Source organism: Silene latifolia, chromosome 2 (assembly GCF_048544455.1).
Source record: "Silene latifolia isolate original U9 population chromosome 2, ASM4854445v1, whole genome shotgun sequence".
Classification (NCBI taxonomy): Eukaryota; Viridiplantae; Streptophyta; class Magnoliopsida; order Caryophyllales; family Caryophyllaceae; genus Silene; species Silene latifolia.
Window position 1 is genome coordinate 20,003,738 of NC_133527.1, and position 22,396 is coordinate 20,026,133.

Below are 22,396 nucleotides of genomic sequence, written 5' to 3' on the forward strand. Positions count from 1 at the left end.
TACTACCTATGTATTCTGCTACAGTTTCACAAGTAGTTGCACTAGAGAAGGTAAAAAGCTTCTTCCCCTTTGAGCTTAGTGATTCTGAATTTAAGTTGGGTTGTATCTTTTATCATTACTGGTGTTGAAGTTCAAACTGTTAGAATCGAAACCTTGACCAAAGTTTATTAATTTAATAACAGACAGTGTAAGAATTACAATACTACGATACTACATTTACATTCACAAATTTACATATGATAGTTATATTAGTAGTTACATTCCTAATTAACTTGGCGTAGTTGTTGTTATCCTGCAACTTTCCGCCATCCCTGTGCCTGCAACTGCATTTAACTAGCTGCAGGCTCAGTCTTAGTATACTAATCATTTACTAATATTTTTTGAATGCCCATAAACCATAAAAACGTTAACAGGGTATGGCCGCTAATATATTTTCACGCAACATTATGTCAAACATTGTTTCAGCATACAATAAACAAAGGAAACATCAGGTTACAAATACCAGTTAGATTGCAAGACAACGCTATCCAATTGAGCACCTGCATTCAGGCATTCAGCTACGGCTTGAGAACCTGTGGAGGTAATTGGTCTGATAGTTGTGACTTGTGAAGCATGAAGGAGCTCAATCTTCTGTAGTTTGTTAATGGCAAAAGATAACCACCTCACTGAACATCATCACAGATTTCTGTTCCATAAGAATTCTGAAAAGGAAGCCCAACTAAAATAACCTAACCAGATTCATGACGATATCATCAGAAGTGAACCAAACGATTAAGCTACAGATCCCATGCCGAAAATACCCAGACACCCAGTACAGAAACCTATAATTATGGAACCTCGTAGAGCAACCATGCCACTCAAAGAAAGAGTACCCTAGCACTTGGTGAAGACCTTTGGAAACTCTTATTAGGAACAATTACAAATTTCTCTAAGACAGTCGTCTTATGTTAGGACGGTCTTAAACAAGAATTGGCGATTGCTGAATTTGATTTGAATCGATGGCTAACATAAGACGAAAAATGGCACAAAGTGAGGGATTCCCCGACAGCGATCAGGCCAATCACAAAGTGAGGGATTCCCTATGTATGGATGACTGAGAAATATTCAGATCATACTGAAAAATGGCACGGGAGATGGTTTGAAAGTCGTGGTGCAAGAACCCGTGGAGGTAATTGGTTTGATAATCGTGGAGCAAGAAGGAGCTCCATCTTCTCCAGATTTTGGATGATGAAGGATACAACCCCATTGAACATCATCACATATTTCTGGAAACAAGCCTACCTAATTTAAAATAAACATATTCACCACAACTTCATTTGAACTGGTTCAAACAATTAAGCTACAAATCCCATAAGAAAAATCACCCAGACACCCGTAATTATGCAACCTAGTCGAGTGTGGTGGAGCAAAGCAACCATACCACTCACAGAAAAAATACCCTGGCACTTGGTGAAGACCTCTGGAAGGTCGACACATGCATAACAAAATTCAGCTTCTCCACTGCTGTTGATTGACGCTTGTTCAGAACAATTACCAGTTTTTCCAACACAGTTGCGCTTTTGAGAAAGAATTCTATTAGTTGAAGCTGATGTTTCCAAGGTTTCGCATAGCCATGGAGGGTGAAAGTCTTCAGTTTTGGCATCACACAAGGATTAGAAATCTCTACAGGAGGCAAATCGACCGTGTCTTTTAAAGCCCGACCAGAAAATAAACTAGGGGTATTGCAAACACTTTCGTAAGTTAACTCGCTGGTTGTATATATAGTGAGTTCTTCCAAGTGTTTTGAACTTCTCATCAACTGATAGATGCCCAAGAGGCAGCTTTGACAGAATATCCGCAATCGCAAAACTACACACTTCCATCTGATTTGCAAAAGACGTGAATCATCTATTGAGTGAAGGAATGGCTGCAATTGAAGGAGATTGTGATGAGTAATATAATATTTTTTTCTCAAACACTCATCAGTCAGCACATCATAGAGGAATATGCCAAAGATCAATCAGTCAGTAAAAGATTCGTAAAAATCAACATAAACAAAGAATTAGCTGATTAATTTAAACCACACAGTAACCACAATACTCACTAATCAGAGGAGGATTACATATGTCATAAACCAACAAAAAGCGCTATATTATTATTTATTTCCCAAAAAGACCAAGAAGTTACCTCTGAAGCATTACATGATAATTCGAAAACTTCACTACGCGAGAACTTCTCCAAAAAGATATTAAACCTTCTAAGTTCATTCTCATTATCCATAATAAATAAATTTTTGAGGTAGACATCTTGAACAGATGAAACATCGATGACATCTGGTATCTGATCTATCTCCAAATCCAAAGTTTTAAGATTGGGGAAATCCAACAACCAAGGATCATAAGAAGAATCTTCTACTACAAGAACAAGAGATAATTTAAGAATGTTTGGAGCACTAAAGCACATATTATTTGGATAAAAACAGGGTTCCACAATATGCAGTTCTTGTAAGGAAGGGCATCCACAAATAAATTGTCCGAAGGTCTCCTCACACATCTCCGTATGGCAAAATATAAGCTTCTTTAGAGATCCCAAGTTCATTAACAACATCATGGAAAACAATTTCCTTTGCTTGTTTATCCAAAGCAAACCTCAACCACTTTCTTGTATCATCACCAACCTCTCTTCTTCCTTTCTCATGAAACCACTCTAAAACAAGATGAAATTTATCAAGGACGGGTCTTTTGTGAAGCATCAACACGTTGCGAACGAAAATGCAAAACCTCTCACCATCATTGCTTCTCCATGTACCATCATATTCAGCTTTAAACTTAAGAGTAGGAATCAAAGTCCAAAGGTTTCCAAATGGACAAATCAACATAGTTCTAACAGCATCAACAGCGGGCAAATAAGAAAGAATGTGGACAATTACTTCATCCGTCATTTCACTCAACCTATCATAGTACTTTGAAGAACACTTGCACTTTTCGGGTTTCATACTTGACAAGTGATTACCTAAAATAATTTCAATAAAAAACCCTGATTCAGATTTCAAAAAAACAACCCCATATGAAGCTAATTAGCTATAATAACATGCCTATCCAACACGGAATGTAAATCAACAACTCCCTCCCTCCATCCCATTTTTTATTATTCCCTTTTTGCTAATACTGTTGCTATAAATTTACAAAACTTCCTCCGTCCCATTTATATTACCGCTTTTTCCCCCGTCTATGGGAAATTAATTAGAAAGGCGACAATTAATTTGGAACATAACGAAATGAAAAAGGGAAAGATATAAATGGGATGAAGTGAGTATAGTAAAACTGTGGCAGACTACTGACGATTAAATAGCAGAATCGTAAATCTAGTGTGACTACAGGCTAAATGAAATAATTTATGAGATGAATTTAATATAATAAATCAAAAATGGAGAATGAGCAACGCACAATTTACCTGAATAACAAGAAGAAGATGAAGGAGAAGAGAAGAAATTAGGTATTGTTGCCAGACTTGCCACCAAGTTGTAAAACCCCTTTCACCGAACAGTGAAAATTTTTGCCGTGGTATGTCAATTGGTCTCTCTTAAGACCGTATGTCCCCTATCATCTCAAAAATAAAGTGGGTCAAATACCAGAAAAAATATTATACCTTCAGTGGTACAATAGTATTATAGACCAAGTTAAATCTTATTGAGCTTATGTATAATTTTGTTGAGCTTTTTTAAAGTTACTTTTTTGTAGGTTTAAGTGAGTGAGTTCAGAAATTTTATAGTATATAACTCGACTTCTCTAAAACAAAACTCGAAAACTTTATTATATAGCTCGGGTTCTAGATCATACAACTGGATATAACTGGTTATAGGATCTATTAACAGGTCAAATACTGTACCACTTAGTTAAATATGACAATTATTTTGCTAGTTCCTAGAAACTTTTCTTTTGTCTTACTCATGGTATTTGACTCTAAGAGCAAGTTCAATGGTTGAACAATTATGGACTAGCCTAACTTTGCCACATTAGATTTTAAGCTACAATAATTTTAAGATACAAATTACTCCAATGGTTTAGCCAATGTACTAGTAGCTTAGATGAAAACCACATATCATATTTTCTTATTTATTTAAGTGAACACTATTTTCCTATTGGTTGCTTTATTTTTGTGGGGCCATTTAAGCTAGTAGCTTCATGAAGCTACTAGCCCAAACTAAGCTAGTCTAAATGGAAGCCTCCAATGGTTGAGTTACTAGCTTGTAATTTTCCGAAATTGCAAGCAAGTCCTCAAACCAAACCATTGGACTTGCTCTAATAAGCTTAAGTTGGATCCGTCCATCTTAGATGAGAATTTTTGCCTATTGTAAATGGACTCAGTTCAAATATGCACATATTTGTAGATTGTAGGAATATTGTACTCCCTCCGTCCCGGTCATTTGTTGTCCTTTGGTTTTGGCACAAAGACCAAGGAAAGGGGAAGGGGCCAATGACTAAATGACAAGTGGAATAAATTGAGTGTAAATGATCAAATTACTCATCAAATTCAATCTTAAAATAGAAAGGACAATAAATGACTGAGACACCCCAAAATGGAAAAGGACAACAAATGACCGGGACGGAGAGAGTAGTATTTTAGTATGTAGCCGGGGGTATGTTTGGTTTAAGATTGTTTTAATTTAAAATGTCTCACTAACTCCTTTTTATTTTCACCGCTATTATAATTCTTCGTGAGAGTCATCTGGTGTTAGGACGGTCTTAAACAAAAATTAATGGTTGTTGAATTTGATTTGAATCTATTACTAACAATTTAAGATGGGAATGACTTGATATAATAAGATGGAAACAACACTAATAAGTAGCTGTAATTTTGTTCAAATAAGCTACAACCCTAATATCTCACTAATTTGAATGGACTTAAATTTGAGTTAAAAACAGTCGGTTGTCTTACTACAACCTACTTACTCCACTCCACCACTCCATTTTTTTCACCTTTGTCAACACGTGTTTTATACGGTAAATATCGTTAACTACGTATTTGCAAAACTTATAAAGTTAGATATTTTAATGTACTCGTAAAGACGAATCAAACAAGAACCCACGTAAATATATTTTCACTTATTTATTGAGAGAAAATCGAAACAGAACGTTCATTTGTGAATATTGTAAAAGATGAAAAGTGGAGTTGAATAGAGGAAGTAATATATATTTTGAGATTTAAAAAAATCTGAAACAAACTAACCCGATATGAAGTAATTGAATTGACTCTTATAACATCATATATCCAAACCCGATTCGAATGACTCATTTGCCTGAACTAGCCATACAAACGAAGTAGTTTAATTGAATTAAGTTCGATTTGGGTTCATATTTGTTTGGGCATTTCAAGTTATACATCAATACATGATGATCATAAATCACCATAATTTTGAGGCAGTATATCCAACATATTGTTTTATCATACATTCACAGGGAAGGAAACATTGAATCATAAAAAGCAGTAATATTGCAAGACACAAATAAGTTTCTGAATTCTTACTCATTACAACATTATCCAATTGACCACCTACATTCAGCTATTAACATTGCGGGTTTGGGAACCCGCGTAGGCAATTGGTATGAGAGTTGCCGAGGAAGAAGGAGCTCAATCCAATTGACCACCAACATTTCGCTATTTGACATCATCACAGATTTCCATTCCATGAGTTCTGAAAAAAGAAAGCCTAAATAAAGAAAATACACAGATTCATGACAATTTCGTCTGAACTGGACCAAACGTTAAGCTTCACATGACACATCCCATGTAGAAATTACCAACACAGAAACCCAAAACTATCGAACCTAATCGAGTATGATGGAGAAAAGCAAGCATACCACTCAAAGAAAGAGTACTCTGCCACTTGGCGAAGACCTCTGGAAGCTCGACACATGCGTAACAAAATCCAGTCTCTCCACAGCTGTTAATCCACACTGGTTCGGAACAATTACCAGTTTCTCCAAGACAGTGGCGCTTTTGAGCAAGAATTCTATTAGTTGAAGTTGATGTTTCCAAGGTTTCGCATAGCCATGGAGGGTGACGGTCTTCAGTTTTGGCATCACACAAGGATAAGAAAGCTCTACGGGAGGCAAATCAGCACTGGCTCGGAAAGCCTGACCAGAAAATAAATCAGGGGTATTGCATACACTCTCATAAGTCAAAGTAGTGTCTAACTATAGTGAGTTCTTCCAAGTGTTTTGTACTTCTCATCAATTGATAGAAACCCAAGAGGCAGCTTTGACAGAATATTCGCAATCCCAAAACTACACACTTCCATCTGATTTGTAAAAGATGCAAGTCATCTATTGCGTGGAAGAATGGCTGAAATGGAAGGACATTCAAATTAGTAATATAAATATACTGTATAATCTTTTCCTGAAGCACTCATCACATCATAGAGAATAAGCCAAACCATAAATAATCAGTGAAAGGTTGGTTCAAAGCAGCGTATTTGAAGAATTAGCTGAATAACTTAACCCTCATACTCTCATAGTAATCAATGAAAACATTCTAGTATTACTTTCAAGAAAAGACCAAGAACTTACCTCAGAAGCATCAAGTGATAACTGGAAAACTTCACAATGTGAGAACTTCTCCAAAAATATGTCAAACATTCTAAGTTCATCCTCATCATACTCATCAACGTACAACCACTTGAGGTAGACATCTAGAACAGATGAAACATCAATGACCTCTGGTATCCGCACAATTTCCAATTCCAAAGTTTTAAGATTGGGGAAATCAAACAACCAAGTAGCATTAGATGGTTCGTCTTCAGTAAGAACAAGAGATAATTTACGAATGTTTGGAGCACTAAATCTCAGATTACTTATAGAATAAGGTTCCACAATACACAGTTCTTCTAAGGAAGGGCATCCACATATAAATTGTTCGAATGCCTCCTCACACATATCTGTGCGGTTAAATATAAGCTTCTTTAGTGATCCCAAGTTCACTTGAAGTTGGGGAAAGATAATACAGTAACGGAGTTCAAGTGTAACAAGTGATTGACTTGTGAAATTTTGGAAGTCGGAACTGTCAGAGTACTCATAACTAACACCATCGAAAACAATTTCCTTTGCCTGTTTATCCAAAGCAAACCTCAACCACATTCTTATCTCATCACCAGTTTCCCTTCTTTCGCCCGCACAGCACCCTAAACAAAGATGAAATTTATCAATGAAGGGGTGTTTTGTGAAGCATCAACACATTGCGGACGAAAACGTAGAATCGCCCAACATCATTGTTTGTCCATTTACCATCCGGAACCATCTTATTGACGACTTCTTTAGCATCGAACTTAAGAGTAGGAACCAAAGTCCAAAGGTTTCGAAATGGACGAATCAACATAGTTCTAACAGCATCGACAGTGGGCAAATAAGAAAGAATATGGACAATTACATCATCCGGCATTTCACTCAACCTATCATAGTACCCTAAAGAACACTTATGCTTTCGAGGCTCGATAGTTCTCATTTGTTTACCTAACAATAATTTCAAAATAAAAATTTGATTCAGATTTCAAAAAACCAACCCATACCAAGCTAATCACAAGCATAATCACTTTCAAAATAGCGGAGCGGAGCATAATCATATGTGTGTGTCAATCATCATTTGTTTACTCTTGTAATCAACGTAAGCGGTATTTCAATCAAAGGTAAACAAATGAATGTTACAAAGGGAGTATGATGAAATAAATAAAGAAATTACAGAATGAGTATGACAAAAAAAGTTGAAAGGGATAATAGAAGTAGAATCTCAAATTAAATTTAATTGAAAAATGATAAATCGAAATTACCTTGTTTAAATGAGCAACACGATTCTTGAGGACGCCTGAGAATTTAGAGATGTTTAGGAGAAGGATATCAGAAATGGATGGGGGTGTGTTGCATCTTGTACTACTTCGACTTTTGTGTTTGACGCGATTCACCCAAATATTCCCAATACTACTTCGACTTTTGTGTTTGATACGACTCACCCAAAAGGCCAAAATATTCCCAATAATCTACACCCACTTTTACGGAAATTATTCAATGACTGAATGTGAGTTAGTCCTGGGAAATCGGGCTAACGGGTTGGATTTGGGTCGGGATATTTCGGGTCGTGCCAATTCGGGTTTCTCAAATTTTCGGGTTAACTCGGATCGGAACGGGTCATTTTGGATTTCGGGTTTGTTTCGGGGCAAACGGGTCATGTTATTTTGGGTCAGGTCATTTTCGGGTCAATGATTAAGAGAGAGAAAGGCATTTCAAATCATTTGGGGTCAATTAGAGTTATATTTTGTCGGGTCATTTTCAGGTTGAGTGGTTTCGGGTCGGGTCTGTTACGGGTCCATGAAAGCTCGGGTCATTTTCGGTGCGGGTCGGATCGATTCGGGCTTCCGGTGTCATTCTTGTGCGACAGTTTGGGTCGATTTCGGGTCTCGGGTCAACCTTTTTAGGTTGGGTGAATCGGGTCGGGTTGATTTTGCTAGGTCTAATCTGAGGTGAGTCTGACGGGGATAATCTATAAAGTATGAGATGAATCTGAGTAATAAAGAAATAATAAAAATAAGTGGAAAGTTGATGTGACAGTGTCTTAAGAAGAGTCTTATCGATAATCTTATATTCCTACGCTTACGTTTACTTTATTTTATAAGGGAGAAATAAAACAAATATAAATTATTGACTGGGGCGGAGAGAATAGAAGAATGAACGAAAAACACGTACAAAGGTGCATGTTAAAAAAGTGTACTCCCGATAATTTAATGAAAGACTTTATAAGTGTTAAAATGGTATTATATTTTACTCAATTGCAGAGATTTGAAATAGATGTGCTCACATGTGGGCTTGGGATTTGGGCTCGATGCGGATCAGGTTAGCATGATTTTTTTTCCCACGGACATGCAGGTTATCGGATTTTGGGCGGGTTTATGGACGGACCTTTGTAAATTTTGGAAAATACATAGTTCAAACCCGCTTTATTAGCGGGTCGAACGGGACGGGGCTAATGGATCATCCCAATTCCCATCTATGAACAACTATAATTTGAAATGAGTAAAAAGGGTTTAAATTGAACGTATCTTAATAGGGAGTACAACCTAATATTTTGGTTCAAATGAGTCATTTGTCTACTTAAACCTTACAAATGAGACCCTTTTGATTTAATTGAAGATATACATACTTAATCATATTCAACCTTTTGTTTTCATTTCTCTAATATATTTGAAGAGTATTATAATAAAATGGAAAGTATAGGCTGAATAGGAGGAAGAATATAACATCTTAAAACATGAAGTCAAACTATTAAAGCATCTCCAATGGTTCATCTAAAGGACCTACTTGCAATATTTGCAAAATAAAAAGCTTGTAAACTGTAGCTTACCATAGGAAATTGAAAAAATTGGTTTGGCTTTCAAGCCATGTAGTTCTACCAAGCTACAACCAAGCCATGTAGCTTGATATTTTAAAAATAAAAATAATTTTTTTTCATTGGTTAAAAGGAATATTGTGGGCCCGTGTAAGCTACAAAGTGTTGTAGTTTATCATTGGACGGATACGTAGCTGAAGAGCGATGTAGCTTAAGTCGATGTTGCAAATCAAGCTACACTACGTTGTAGCTGTCCATTGAAGATGCTTTTACTCACCTAATTAATTAATCTTCTACAATTAGCTGAACACACCGAGTTGTACTGAAATTCGGTAAAACAAGTGTTTTGCCCTCTCTATTACCTATCATTGTCCTTACTCGAGGACCTACATATATAGCATGAGTTATGATCACGTTCAATTTAATGTCTCAAGCTTCTTTTATTTTCATCTCTATTATAATCTTTTGTGAGACTCATCTTATATTATAGTAATCTTTTGTGAGACTCATCTTATATTATAATCTTACTTTCACCTCTATTTATGAAATGACTTCATGTAATATTGCAACATGAAATGACCCAATTTGAATAGTCTTGAAATAATTTAAAATGGTCTACAATTATCTTAATGCGGTCTAGTATAACTAATTTTATTAGACGCAAAATAAGCTAGAGATTAGTATGGGTCGAAAACCGAACAATATCGGACCAAAGATCGAAAAAAGAAGTTTGGTGGACCTTAGATCGAAAATTTTCGGTCGAACCGGGCCGAACACGAACTCAATGCAGTATTAGACTAAAATGGACCGAGAAGTAAGATATGTCGGTATTTAGTGCATATATATGATAAATAAACTTGTTAAAGTATAAAATATTTAATTTGTTTACGAAGTTAAGATTAGTCGTGCGAATATAAATCTCAGTTGACCAAAACTTTGCCTATTGTAGAGAGATTTTGATTTACCTTGGAGGAGCGAAAATTGATCCCTCAATCTCCCTAGTTACACTTTTTATTGGTTAAGGTTCTCCTGAAAGCGATCACAAAGGAAGGGATTCCTTTTGTAGGACGGCTCAGAAATTTTCAGATCGTACTGAAAAATGGCACTGCAGATGGATTTTTATCTACCGCATCAACAAGTTGTCTAATAAGACGGAAATGGAAGAACTCTCGCCAAGAGTCAGCATGTCTCTGTCTGGAATCGCGGTTTTCTTGTCTGTCTTGCTCAAGAATGAAGACCCTTGCCAGTAGGGATACCACAATAGATCTATGATGATGTTCATTATCCCAAATATCGAATTTTAGCACCACAAACTATACTTCACCACCAACAATAGCTGCACAAAATGATCATTAGTTTACCGCCCAACATTCCACAGACGTTATAACACAGTACCTATAACGTATCCATACCGTACCGACAATATATAGGTGGACATGAGCTGATTCAAAATACAAACACATCATCAGTTCAGATACAAAAAATAAAGTTGTAGTTAACAGAACTTAGAAGCTTATTTCGACATTTTCATTCATGTCTTTATGTCCATCTGCATTTATATGTTACATATGCTATTGCTATTGATATAACTGTGGATGCAGGGTTTACTTATAACTACATATCTATTCTGCTACGGTTTTACCAAGTTTTTGCAGTAGAGAAACTAAAAAGGCAAATTACCCCAATATAACTATGTATTCTGCTATGGTGTTACCAAGTTTTTGCACTAAAGAAAGTTAAAAAAAAAAATAAAAAAAAAAAATCTTGTATCATCACTGCTGTGATCATATGGAAGCTCAAACTATTACAGTCGATAACTGATCAAAGTTTATCGATTTTATTAATGAATTGCATAGAACTACAGTACAACAATGATATATTTATAGTTGTACATATGACAGTTATATAATACTCCGATTCTTAGTGACATTCCAAATTAACTTGGCGTAGTTGCCGGTTGCCCTGCAACTTTCTGTCACCATTGTGCGGACAAACTGTGATGTAGTGCAACTGCCTTTAACTAACTGATATCTTAATATATCAATCATTTACTATTTTTTTTTTCAAATGCCTATACAATAACATTACCCTAGTGCCTCAATAGCTCGGCAAATTTCGAGGCAAGCCGGGGTCGGATGTACGCAGCCTTACACTTGTGTTAGCTTTTTCCGAAATATAAAACATAAAACTATAAATCAGGGTAATGTCTGCGCATACATTTTCAAGTCACATTATCTCCAACATTGTTTCAGCATAAGATAACCAAGGAAGCATCAGATCACAAAACAAGTCAGATACTCGGATTGAAGACCGAAAAATATCAAAAAAAAAAAAACCTCTGAATTCTCATTAAAACTTTATCCAATTAAACACCCAAATTCAGCTTTTACCATTACGGGTTGGGAAACCCATGGAGGTAATTGTGTTGTTAGTCGAGAGGCAAGAGGGAGCTCAATCTTCTGCAGTCTGTTAATGGCAAAGGCAAACGATAACCACCGTATTTAAAGTCATCACAAATTCATGTTTAATAAAAATTCTGAAAAAATTCCGTGATGTGAAAATTACCAAAGACGGAAACCCAAAATTATGGAACCTAATAGAGTGTGGGGGAGAAAAGCAACCATACCACTCAAAGAAAAAGTACCCTGGCACTTCGTGAAAACCTTTGGAAGCTCGACACATGCATAACAAAATCCAGCTTCTCCACTGCTGTTAATCTACCCTGGTTCGGAACAATTACCAGTTTCTCCAAGACAGTGGCGCTTTTGAGCAAGAATTCTACTAGTTGAAGCTGATGTTTCCAAGGTTTTGCATAGCCATGGAGGGTGACAATCTTCAGATTTGACATCACACAAGAATCAGGAAGCTCTATAGGAGGTAAAACAGTAAGAGGATGAAAACCCTGACTAGAAAATAAATTAGGGGTATTGCATACACTCCTATAAGTTAGCTCTTTGGTTGTATATATAGTGAGTTCTTCCAAGTGTTTTGAACTTCTCATCAATTTGTAGAAGCCCAAGAGGCAGCTTTGACAAAACACCCTTAATCCCAACACTACACGCTTCCATCTGATTCGTAAAAGATGCAAACCACCTATTGAATGAATGAACGGCTGAAATGGAGACATTGACATCATATAGGAATAAGCTAAACCATAAACAATCAATAAAAGATTGGTAAAAAGCAACATAATCAATGATCAGTAGAATAACGTAGACGGTAGACCACACACGGTAAGCAAGACCGTCAATAATCAAGGAAAGCTAATATCAACCATAAACCAATGAAAAGCATTATATTATTTTCAAGAAAGACCAAGAACTTGCCTCAGAAGCCTTAAGTGATAATTGGAAAACTTCACTACATGAGAACTTCTCCAGAAACATTTTAATTTTATTCTCATCATCCATATGAAAGAACAGCTCTTTCAGGTAGACATCTCGAACAGATGAAACATTGATGACTTCTGGTATCCTCCGATATATTTCCAAATCCAAACTTTTAAGATTGGGGAAATCCAACAACCAAGGATCTTTGGAGCACTAAATCTCAGATTCTTTATAGAATAAGGTTCCAAAATATGCAGCCCTTCTAATGAAGGGCATCCACATATAAATTGTCGCAATCCCTCCTCACAGATATGCAGATTGTAAAGTATAAGCTTCTTTAAAGATCCCAAGTTCACTTGAAGTTGGGGATAGATAGTGCAGTTACAGAGTTCAAGCGTAACAAGTGACTGACTTGTGAAATGGGGCAAGTCGGAACTGTTAGTAAAGTCATAACTAACATCACAGAAATATATTTCCTATGCTTGTTTATCCAAAGCAAACCTCAACCACATTCTTATATCATCACTAGCCTTATTTCTTCTACGTTCATCAAACTGCGCTAAAAGAAGATGAAATTTATCAATGACCGTTCTTTTATGAAGCATCAACACATTGTTGACGAAAATGTTGAACCACCCAACATCATTGCTTCTCGATGTATCATCCGGATCATCTTCAACTTCAAACTTAAGAGTAGGAATCAAAGTCCAAAGGTTTCCAAATGGACGAATCAACATAGTTCTAACAGCATCTTCAGTGGGTAAATAAGAAAGAATATGGACAATTACTTCATCTGGCATTTCACTCAACCTATCTCGGCCGACATAGTTTTTTGAACAACAATTGCGCTTTTGGGGTTTCATAGTTCTCAAGTGATTACCACCTAATAACAATTTCAAAATAAAACCTTGATTCAGCTTTCAAAATAAAACCTATATCAAACTAATTAGCATAATGTTTAACAATAACGGAGCGATGGGGGACAAGCATAGTACAATCACAAATCCTTACTTAAGAGTGTCTTGAGTTAAAACGACACTGAAAACCGATTTAAATAATGTTAAAATAAAAGAGGTTGCGAGATGTCTTAACTTAAGACCGTCTTAAGCAATACCTTTATTGCGTTACAATCGTGGTGGACTAAGAAGAAGCAGTTAAGTAGTTTATGACATGAATGTAATATTATAATGTAAATACAATATGATCTAAATTGAGAATAAGACACAGTTTACCTGAATAAAAGAGGAAGAAGAAGAAGAAGATGTAATTAGGTATTCAGTGGTTTGCCCGTTTGTGTTGGATTAATCTAATTGGGCATCTGACCAACTAACATTTAAAAGGTCAAATAATTTAGTTGATAAAGTTATAAACGTGTACTCATAAGTCATAACTAGACCTGTACTTGGGCCGGGCTCTCCTGATCATACCCGGGCCAGGCCAGGGGGAGGGACAGGCTTGGCCGGGCTGGGATATGCTTGACCCGGGCCAGGAACCGAGGTGGGCCAAGGGCAGGCCGGGCTGGCATGCCTTACCATTTTATTTTTTATTTTTGCTAAAGTGGCGGGCCAGGGACGGGCCAGGCTGGGATTTCAAGACCCGGGCCAGGCCAGGGTTAACGCCGGGCTAAGGCCGTGCCGGGCCAAGTCAGGCCAAGTTGCATAAAATAACGGGTCAAGGCGGGCCGGGCCGGGACAGCCCGTGCTGATGGCCAGCTCTACTCATAACCTCCCCGTTAGTAGACATGGAATGTGAGCCGGGCCAAATTGATTGCCAAGACTCGGGGGCAGGCTAGTGTGGAGGCGGCTAGTTGAGCCCATACCTTGGGCCAAGGGTGGGTGGCCATAGCAGGGTTGGGGAAGTGATGGGCTTGAACCGGCCCGCTTTGTCAGTGTGCTGAACTTTTTTTTTTAGGGTTACAACAATTAAGATGTCTAAGGCATTTCGAAAGAATCAATGTCCACGTTTTTACTTAACTTACATACCTTTATTTACTTACCTTTATGGCGGAGTGCGGGTGTTGGCCGGTGAGCACTCTTCATAGAGGTTTTCTCCTCAACTGATGAACAATTGGGCATCAATAATTCACCTCCTTCACTTTCATCTCCACATTAATAACTCATTGACATCTTTTTTCCGCTTAATCCCAATTTTTCTTAAAACACTCACAATTTTGACGATAAGGATCCAAGCTTGATCTTTTTTCATCTAGACTTCTCTAACCTTCCGGCGTACCCAGCTGCAAGTACTACATACTAGAGTACTAGTACATACCTAGCAATTTTGGATACCAAGGGAAATTAGGTGGGGTGATTTCTCCACCATGTTAGAATATCGAGTTGTTCCCCATGGAAAAAATGGTCAAAGTGTAAATATATTCACTAATAACATAAGAGGTAGAAGGGATTTAAGAAGATATTTTTGTTTTTTTTAAGGATTTGTCAGTTAATTTTGGCACGTCTAAGTCAATTGTTTTCCTTGATCGGCTAAGACTTGATTGATTTAAAGGGTTTTCTCAGGCCGAATTCGGATTGCATTTGGATTAGATTTTTGAATTGGGTTTTAGCCTAGATTTGAGTATGGATAACATAAATAAAATATTATATCTCAAATGCACCATGAAATTTGGGATGAATCATTTTATGATTTAAATTAACAACCCGAAAAGAAATTGAACGAGTTTAAATCATTTCAAAACCAATCCGGACCAATCTGTTAACATTACTTAGTATCCGCTTATATCATCTAAATTATAAAGATTAAAAATTCAAGATTTGCCCCCTTTCAGTCGCCCTTGTGCTAAAAATAGAACTAAACAAATGAGGATCAATAATTTTGCAGTTCAGAATTTCGTAGACTTGAGTTTTACACCAGATCTTTGGGATTCAAATCAGATGCCAACAAACAAAATTCAGACATTGTACTACCAATTAGGGCATTCAACACATTATGATCCAACGAAGGTTTAAACATGATTCAAATCTAAATAAACGAAACATACAGCAACATAACTGCTCAAATTTACAGCCTTAGGTGCCGAATTTTGGTCATTGCTCAACTCCAGCTTCAGCCCAACATCGCTAATTTTACCAGAGGCCAGATCATAAGATACTGAAGTTATAGTAGCTCGTGGTTCAATCAAACACCAGACCGAAAGAGAGAAGCTTATATACCCCGTAAGTCTACTCCATGCCTGTGGATGAATGTAGTGCCAAATTAAAAGCAGATTCCTATTTCATATACCCTTGGGAGAGTAAATGTTTTCTTGGATGCCCAGGAATCATAACTCCTTAGATATCTTACTATGTTTCTCAAGCAAATTCTACAATTACATTTGCTGAAGCTGTCTTGAATCTTAATACTTGCTTAAGAAACTCAAGCTCCTCAACGGCTGTTAGTTTATTCTCCTCACACGTAATTACCAATTTTTCCAAGATGATGGCATTTCTCAGTATAAATTCTATTAGCTGGAGCTGACCTTCACGATATGTTCCATAGCCAAGGATGGTGACACTTTTTAGTAGGGGCATTTCACAAGAAGTAGATAACTCTGAGCTAAGTACTCCATGATTACCCTGCCATTAGTTAGATTGAAGTCCGACAACAATTAAAAAAGAAGACTCTAGGCTACAAGTCGATTAGTTAGAATAAATAACCAGTTATACTAACCTTACTTGCCGTTGATTCTCCACTGTATATTATGAGCTCGCCCAAGTCCTCTGAGCTTTTAACCAATTCAATGATAACTTGAAGACATCTTTCAATATCCCACCATGGCTGCAAAGCCAAAGTCAGCCATCTATTTTGTGGAATATCCACTTTCTCTAAGCAACACAATTGCTGAATAAGAAGAGAACAAATACGTCTCAGTTTACTCGATTCTCTGCAAGTGTCCTAACAAATTTGCAACAAACTAACAGTAACAACAAAAAAGAGATTGATGAAAACAAACAACTTCATGTTAATTGTCAGTGAGCAGTACCACAGAACATAGTCACCTAAAACAGATTAAAGAAAACAAATACGTCTCCCATTACTTGATCCTCCGCCTTAATCTCGACAAATGAAGTTTTAATAGAGGCTGCCTTCCTATCAAACAAAAACAAAAATAAAAATAAAAAGGGGGATAGTCCCCTAAATGAGTTCCTAAGCACCTGGTTATGTCTGTTGTGATATCCAATCAAATTTTAGTTGCGCAGACAAGCATGGCGAACATTCAGATCGTCAATGTGTGCATAACACCATGGAAGTCAATATGCAAGAACCGCCAGATCAACATGTAATACCACTGAAAAACTAATACAAAGTGAAATATAGATGTTACTTCTTCAATCCCATTTATATTGTCCATGTTTGACTTCGTGGTCACAACGTCAACTTAGACCGTTAATGTTTCACAACGACAGAACAGGTAATACCACTAACAAAACTGATACAATGTGAAATATTGATGACTTGATGTTACTCCCTCAAGCCCGCCTATATTGTCCACATTTGACTTTCTGGTCAACCAACGTCAACTTTGACCATTAATGTTTCCAAAAAAAAATTACCTTTTTTTGATCATTGGTGGTGACCTCAATGGGCATGTGGGTACTAGTCGAGTTGGCTTCGAGAATATTCATGGGGGTTTTGGGTTCGAGGAGAGAAATGAAGCACGAAGTGACATATTAGATTTTGCTTTGGCATATGACTTGGGTGTAATGAATACTTGTTCGAGAAAAGACATTCTCATTTGGTGACTTATAGGAGTGGAGGAAATGCTAGTCAAATTGACTTCCTTTTGGTAAGGAATGTGTGGAGGAAAGAGTACACCGATTGCAAGGTCATACCCGGGGAAAGTGCCGCAACACAACATAGACTAGTGGTGCTTGATTTTCGGGGTAAGAGAGACTTGAGGAAGAGAAAGATAATCGGTAAGGCACGAATCAAGTGGTGGAAGCTACAAGGGGAAAACCAACAAGCGTTTTTGGATAAGGTTGGAAGTAGCGATATTTGGTCGAATTGCAAGGAGAAGGATATTGATGCAACGTGGGATAAATTGGAGCATGTTGTAAAGGATTTGGCGAGGGAGGTGTTACGGGAATCTAAAGGGAATAGACCATCAAGTAAGGACACATCTTGGTGGAACGATGAGGTGAGACAAGCGATAAAGACAAAACGTGAATGCTATAAGGGCATTAGCAATAGACAAACCTTTAAGAGGTTTGTTTTCATGCCACATAAGCTAATATATAAACTCATTTACCTACCAACCTCCTACCAACAACAAATAAATCTCTTCAAAATTTATATGATGGTCCACTATACTTTTTCTCCTCTCACATTCTCTCTCCACAAACCTGGTTACTAATTTGTAACCCCTCTCATCCATGAGCCTAACACTCATCACCAACAATAGAAGGTTTGTTGACAAACCTCTAAAATGATAGACATGTCATCCTACAAACCTCTTGATGAACCTCTGTTGTTAATGCCTTCAGGTTTTGGGGGAAATGCATGAGTGATGAGAACTTTGAAAAGTACAAGGAGGCTAGACGAGCCGCTAAAAAGGCAGTACGAGATGCGAGGGCAAAAGTTAACCACGAGAGAAGGAGAGAAGGATATCTATAAACTGGCTCGCATAAGAGACCGAAAGACGAGAGATATTGGGAGAGTTAGGTGTGTGAAAGATATATACGACAAGGTTATCGTTCAGAATAACGAAATAAAGGCTAGATGGAGTTCTTACTTTAATACTTTATTCAATGGACATCAAGAACAAGGTTTTGGGGATGTAGAGGTAACACCAAGCATGGTTAATCGGGAATTTGTGCGTAGAATACTGAAGAGTGAAGTTAGAAAGGCGTTAAGGAAGATGGGGTCAAAGAAAGCAGAGGGACCGGATGGTATACCCATAGAAGTTTAGAGGTGCTTCGGGGAGAAAGGGATCGAATAGGTAACCATGCTCTTCAACAAGATTTGGAGCAGCAACAAGATGCCATCAGCTTGGAGGAGAAGCACTCTTGTTCCTTTGTATAAGAACAAAGGTGATGTTCAAGAGTGTTCCAATTATCGAGGAATTAAACTTATGAGTCATACGATAAAGTTATGGGAGCGGATAATCGAGCAAAGGCTTAGGAGATGTGTAGACATCTCGGATAACCAATTTAGATTTATGCCCGTGAGATCGACTATGGATGCGATTTTTATCATGAGAGAGTTGATGGAACACCATCGGGACAAGAAGAAGGATTTGCATATGGTTTTTATTGACTTGGAAAAGGCATATGATAGGGTACCAAGAGAAGTACTTTGGTGGGCTTTGGCGAGAAAGGGTGTGTCTCGAAAATATATTGACCTCATAAAGGACATGTATGAGGGGGCTAGTGCAAGTGTTCGCACTAATGTTGGGAGAACGGAAGAATTTCCCATTACCATCGGGGTGCATCAAGGTTCCGCACTTAGTCCTTTTCTTTTTGCTATAGTTATGGATGAGTTGACAAGGGATATTCAGGACATCCTTTGGTGTATGATGTTTGCTGATGATATTATGTTGATTGATGAGACGAAAGAGGGGGTGGAGAGAAAGTTGGAATTGTGGAGGCAGACTTTAGAGACTCGTGGGTTTAGGCTGAGCAGGAGTAAGACTGAGTATTTGAGGTGTCAGTTCACTAAAGTAGAGGGGTTGAGATCGACAGAGACGGGGAGTATTATTTTCATTGGGAATGTTGTTGAGGGGTCAGATTTCTTCAAATATCTAGGATCTATTATTCAAAAAGATGGGGAGTTAGACGCAGATGTGACTCACAGAATTAAAGCGAGATGGTTGAAATGAAAGAGTGCTTCAGGGTTTTTATGCGATAAAGATATGCCCCAAAGATTAAAGGGAAAATTTTATCGCACGACAATTAGACCTGCCTTACTTTACGGTTCCGAGTGTTGGCCGCGAAACATTGTCACATTCAAAAGGTGAGTGTGGCGGAGATGCGTATGTTGAGGTGGATGTGCGGACATACAAGGAAAGATCGATTAAGGAATCAGGTGATTAGGGAAAAGGTAAGTGGCGCCAATAGAGGACAAGATGATGGAAAACCGACTAAGATGGTTTGGCCATGTGAGAAGGAGACCTATGGACGCACCAGTTAGGAGGCTGGAGATTTGGAGAACAGAAAAGGTCCCTAGAGGTAGAGGAAGACCGAGACAGACATGGTTGAGAGTGATAGAGCACGATATGAGATTTCTGGGCTTGAGGAGAGTATGGTGACGGAGATGGCACAATGGAGTGAAAGGATACATGTGGATTTTTATTATTTGATATTTTTTTTTGACATATTTAGTGTTTTTATTTAATTTAAAAAAAATAAATTATTTGTTCTTCTCTCCTTTATTACACTTTTTTACCAACCACTTTCTTATATATTTTACTTGGTTTACTTTTAAGGCATTCCGGATCCTTAATTCTATTTCGGTTTTCAAAATCGTTTTAATTTTTTCTCTCGATTAAAATTTTAAGTTTTTATAAAAGAAATCCGGAATTCGATTTTAAAACCTCTAAGTTTACCTTGACTTTCCATTACATTTTCGCTCTCCCTTTTGTTTTTCATTTTCCCTTTTCTATTCGCATTTTAAGGTGTGCGTTCACCCATGGACGTTTTTAAAGGACGATTCATGTGAGTCGACCCCAAATCATTTTGGGATTAAGACTCTGATGTTGTTGTTGTTGTTATCCCGCTCCCGGCGATGCCGGGATAAGGGGGAGGGGTTTCAAATGCAAGTAACCTTACCCTTGTGCAAATATCCCAAATAGGCTTTTTCCCAAGAAACCAATGTAAATTAGGCCGAGAAATTCCTCAAATGACTACTACTCCACATTTAAAAGAGTTGTACCCAGCTGTTTGTGAGCCATTTTGCTATTATCACTTTCAAACGTTGTAGTTCAGTATATAGTTCGTTTACCTTAAAAAAAAAAAAAGAGAGAGAATATGTTATCCTCAAGCAAAGTCCCAGCAAGTTTTGAACAAACAAGTACTAAAACGCACCTCGAATGCTTCACTTGATAATGTAAAAACCTTAGCATCTCGAAAGTGCCTCAAAATTTCCTTTATTATACTGCCAGACGAACATCTAGGTAAACGCCCGACATTTACCACTAGCAGGGATGAAACATCAATCACATTCAGCAGAAATGACGGAGACCATCTACATAGTGCAATATCCAAAATTTCCACATGGGGGCAATTAAGAGTAAAAGGGCCGCCTCGTACGTCTGCTATGGTCAGGTCCAACCTACTAGCACTTGGAGCAGTAATATTCAGATCTCTCAATCTGTAAGCATTATATATTTCCAGTTCTTGTAGAGAAGGGCATGCAGATATCAACTGATTTAACGCCTCATTACTTCCAAGAACAGAGATAAGTGACAATTTTCTTAAAGATCCCATGTGGAGTTGAGGTTGCTGCTCATCCAGCTCAAACAAACTACCACAGAGTGTTAGTGTAACTAGAGATTGACATGTGAAAATACAACGAGGTGGAGCTAATTCATCACGAATATCACAAGCAAAATATAGATCTCTGACTTCTCTATCGGTAGCAAACTTCAGCCACACTTGAACATCGTCAACAAGCCATGGGTCTATATGATCAGTTTTATATTCCCCGATGTCAAGGTGAAAAGAGACAATGGTGAATCTTCTATGAAACATGAGCACATTTCGGACAAACCGAGCAAAACGTGAAAATGCCTCACTCATGATTCGTCGTTCTTCATCATGAGCATCATCATCATCATCATCAGGATCATCAGAACGCGGACTACGATAATGCTCATTGAAATCAAAGCTAATATAATGAACCATAGTCCAGAGATCTCCAAAGCGGCGAATTAACATTGTTCTAACAGCATCTCGAGTAGGCATTAATGAAAGTATATGCACAAGCACATGATCAGGCATCTCACCCAACCTATCTACAGCAATATCAACCTCTGAGGAACACATACGCTTTTGAGGTTTCATGGTTCTTAAGTGAGTACCTGGTGAGTTTCAAAATAGAAGCGTGAAACAGATTCAGATAACAATCCATCTCAAACTAATCACGGGATTCAACAACAGATTCTTAAACATGGAGCTCAAGAAATGGTTTCAATGCTACTTATTATGTGCGCCTCTATTTTCATTCATTTGGTCTTATTACCCGCCTTTTTTCATCACATAGAGTGGGCCAACGGCAGACAAGAATAAAAGGATCACTAAAATCAAGAAAATGGTCATTCTGGTCAATAGAAAAGTACTTCCTCCGTTCAAGCCAGTTATATATGTTTGATTAAAATATACCTAATAAAATATATATATATATATATATATATATATATATATATATATATATATATATATATATATAGTGAAAGATCGTAGTCTAAAGATCTTAGATAGCCTAAAGATATCAATAAGAACCGTTGGATCAACAAGATCCAAAGCCCCTCATTCTTCCACGTCACCCTAAAGAAATCCTCATAAGAAAACCCATACCAGTGATTTTTCTCATTCACGTGTTCTAAATTTCTGGAACTTTTTTTTCTCTCTCTCAAAACCCTAAAAAAAGCTAAAAAAATCCCCAAATTCAAGAAGGAATATGCAAATATCAATCGAAAATCGATTGAAGATGTAAGAATATAATCAAAATCTCTCAAAATCAAACATGCTTCTTATCTTGAAGAAGTAAATCAATCGAAAATC

The 22,396-nt window shown here is 37.3% G+C and overlaps 3 protein-coding genes across 13 annotated transcripts in view; all 3 read right to left on the reverse strand.

Moving 5' to 3' along the window:
* Positions 1 to 3,579, reverse strand: part of LOC141642394 (uncharacterized) — a 41,596-nt gene extending 38,017 nt beyond the window's left edge. For 4 of the 9 annotated variants that reach the window (XR_012543298.1, XR_012543299.1, XR_012543297.1 and 1 more), the window contains exons 1-3: positions 3,433 to 3,564; positions 2,167 to 2,991; positions 503 to 1,906 (exon numbers count right to left, since the gene is read on the reverse strand). Coding sequence is in view for 3 of the 9 variants with exons in the window: in XM_074451176.1 (XP_074307277.1) it covers positions 1,424 to 1,906; positions 2,167 to 2,589 (906 nt within the window). In the remaining 6 variants the exon portion in view is untranslated. Of the gene's footprint in view, positions 1 to 139; positions 1,907 to 2,166; positions 2,992 to 3,432 lie in introns of those variants that run through there. The other 5 variants (XM_074451179.1, XM_074451177.1, XR_012543300.1 and 2 more) reach the window with 4 other exon arrangements.
* Positions 3,580 to 5,449: 1,870 nt separating this feature from the next.
* LOC141642395 (F-box protein At5g03100-like) lies at positions 5,450 to 14,004 on the reverse strand. Of its 3 annotated transcripts, XR_012543301.1 has the most exons (5): positions 13,913 to 14,004; positions 11,978 to 13,563; positions 7,802 to 10,687; positions 6,549 to 6,697; positions 5,450 to 6,324 (listed from the first exon to the last, which is right to left on the reverse strand). XR_012543301.1 is itself a non-coding variant. In XM_074451181.1 (3 exons), exons 2-3 carry the CDS (start codon positions 7,113 to 7,115, stop codon positions 6,154 to 6,156), a joined length of 738 nt encoding a protein of 245 aa, XP_074307282.1. In that variant the 5' UTR covers positions 7,116 to 7,159; positions 7,802 to 8,971; the 3' UTR covers positions 5,450 to 6,153. The 3 variants fall into 3 exon arrangements, 2 of the variants coding, with proteins under 2 accessions (XP_074307282.1, XP_074307281.1); XM_074451181.1 differs by lacking the exons at positions 11,978 to 13,563; positions 13,913 to 14,004 and having other exon boundaries at positions 6,549 to 7,159; positions 7,802 to 8,971; XM_074451180.1 differs by lacking the exons at positions 11,978 to 13,563; positions 13,913 to 14,004 and having other exon boundaries at positions 6,549 to 7,487; positions 7,802 to 8,023.
* A 1,499-nt stretch (positions 14,005 to 15,503) lies between these two features.
* The window catches only part of LOC141642396 (F-box/LRR-repeat protein At3g26922-like), a 40,545-nt gene continuing 33,652 nt past the window's right edge, over positions 15,504 to 22,396 (reverse strand). Inside the window, exons 2-4 of the mRNA XM_074451182.1 lie at positions 20,699 to 21,693; positions 16,347 to 16,517; positions 15,504 to 16,252 (exon numbers count right to left, since the gene is read on the reverse strand). Coding sequence (XP_074307283.1) covers positions 15,989 to 16,252; positions 16,347 to 16,517; positions 20,699 to 21,676 — 1,413 coding nt within the window. The 5' untranslated portion in view covers positions 21,677 to 21,693 and the 3' untranslated portion in view covers positions 15,504 to 15,988. The remainder of the gene's footprint in view (positions 16,253 to 16,346; positions 16,518 to 20,698; positions 21,694 to 22,396) is intronic.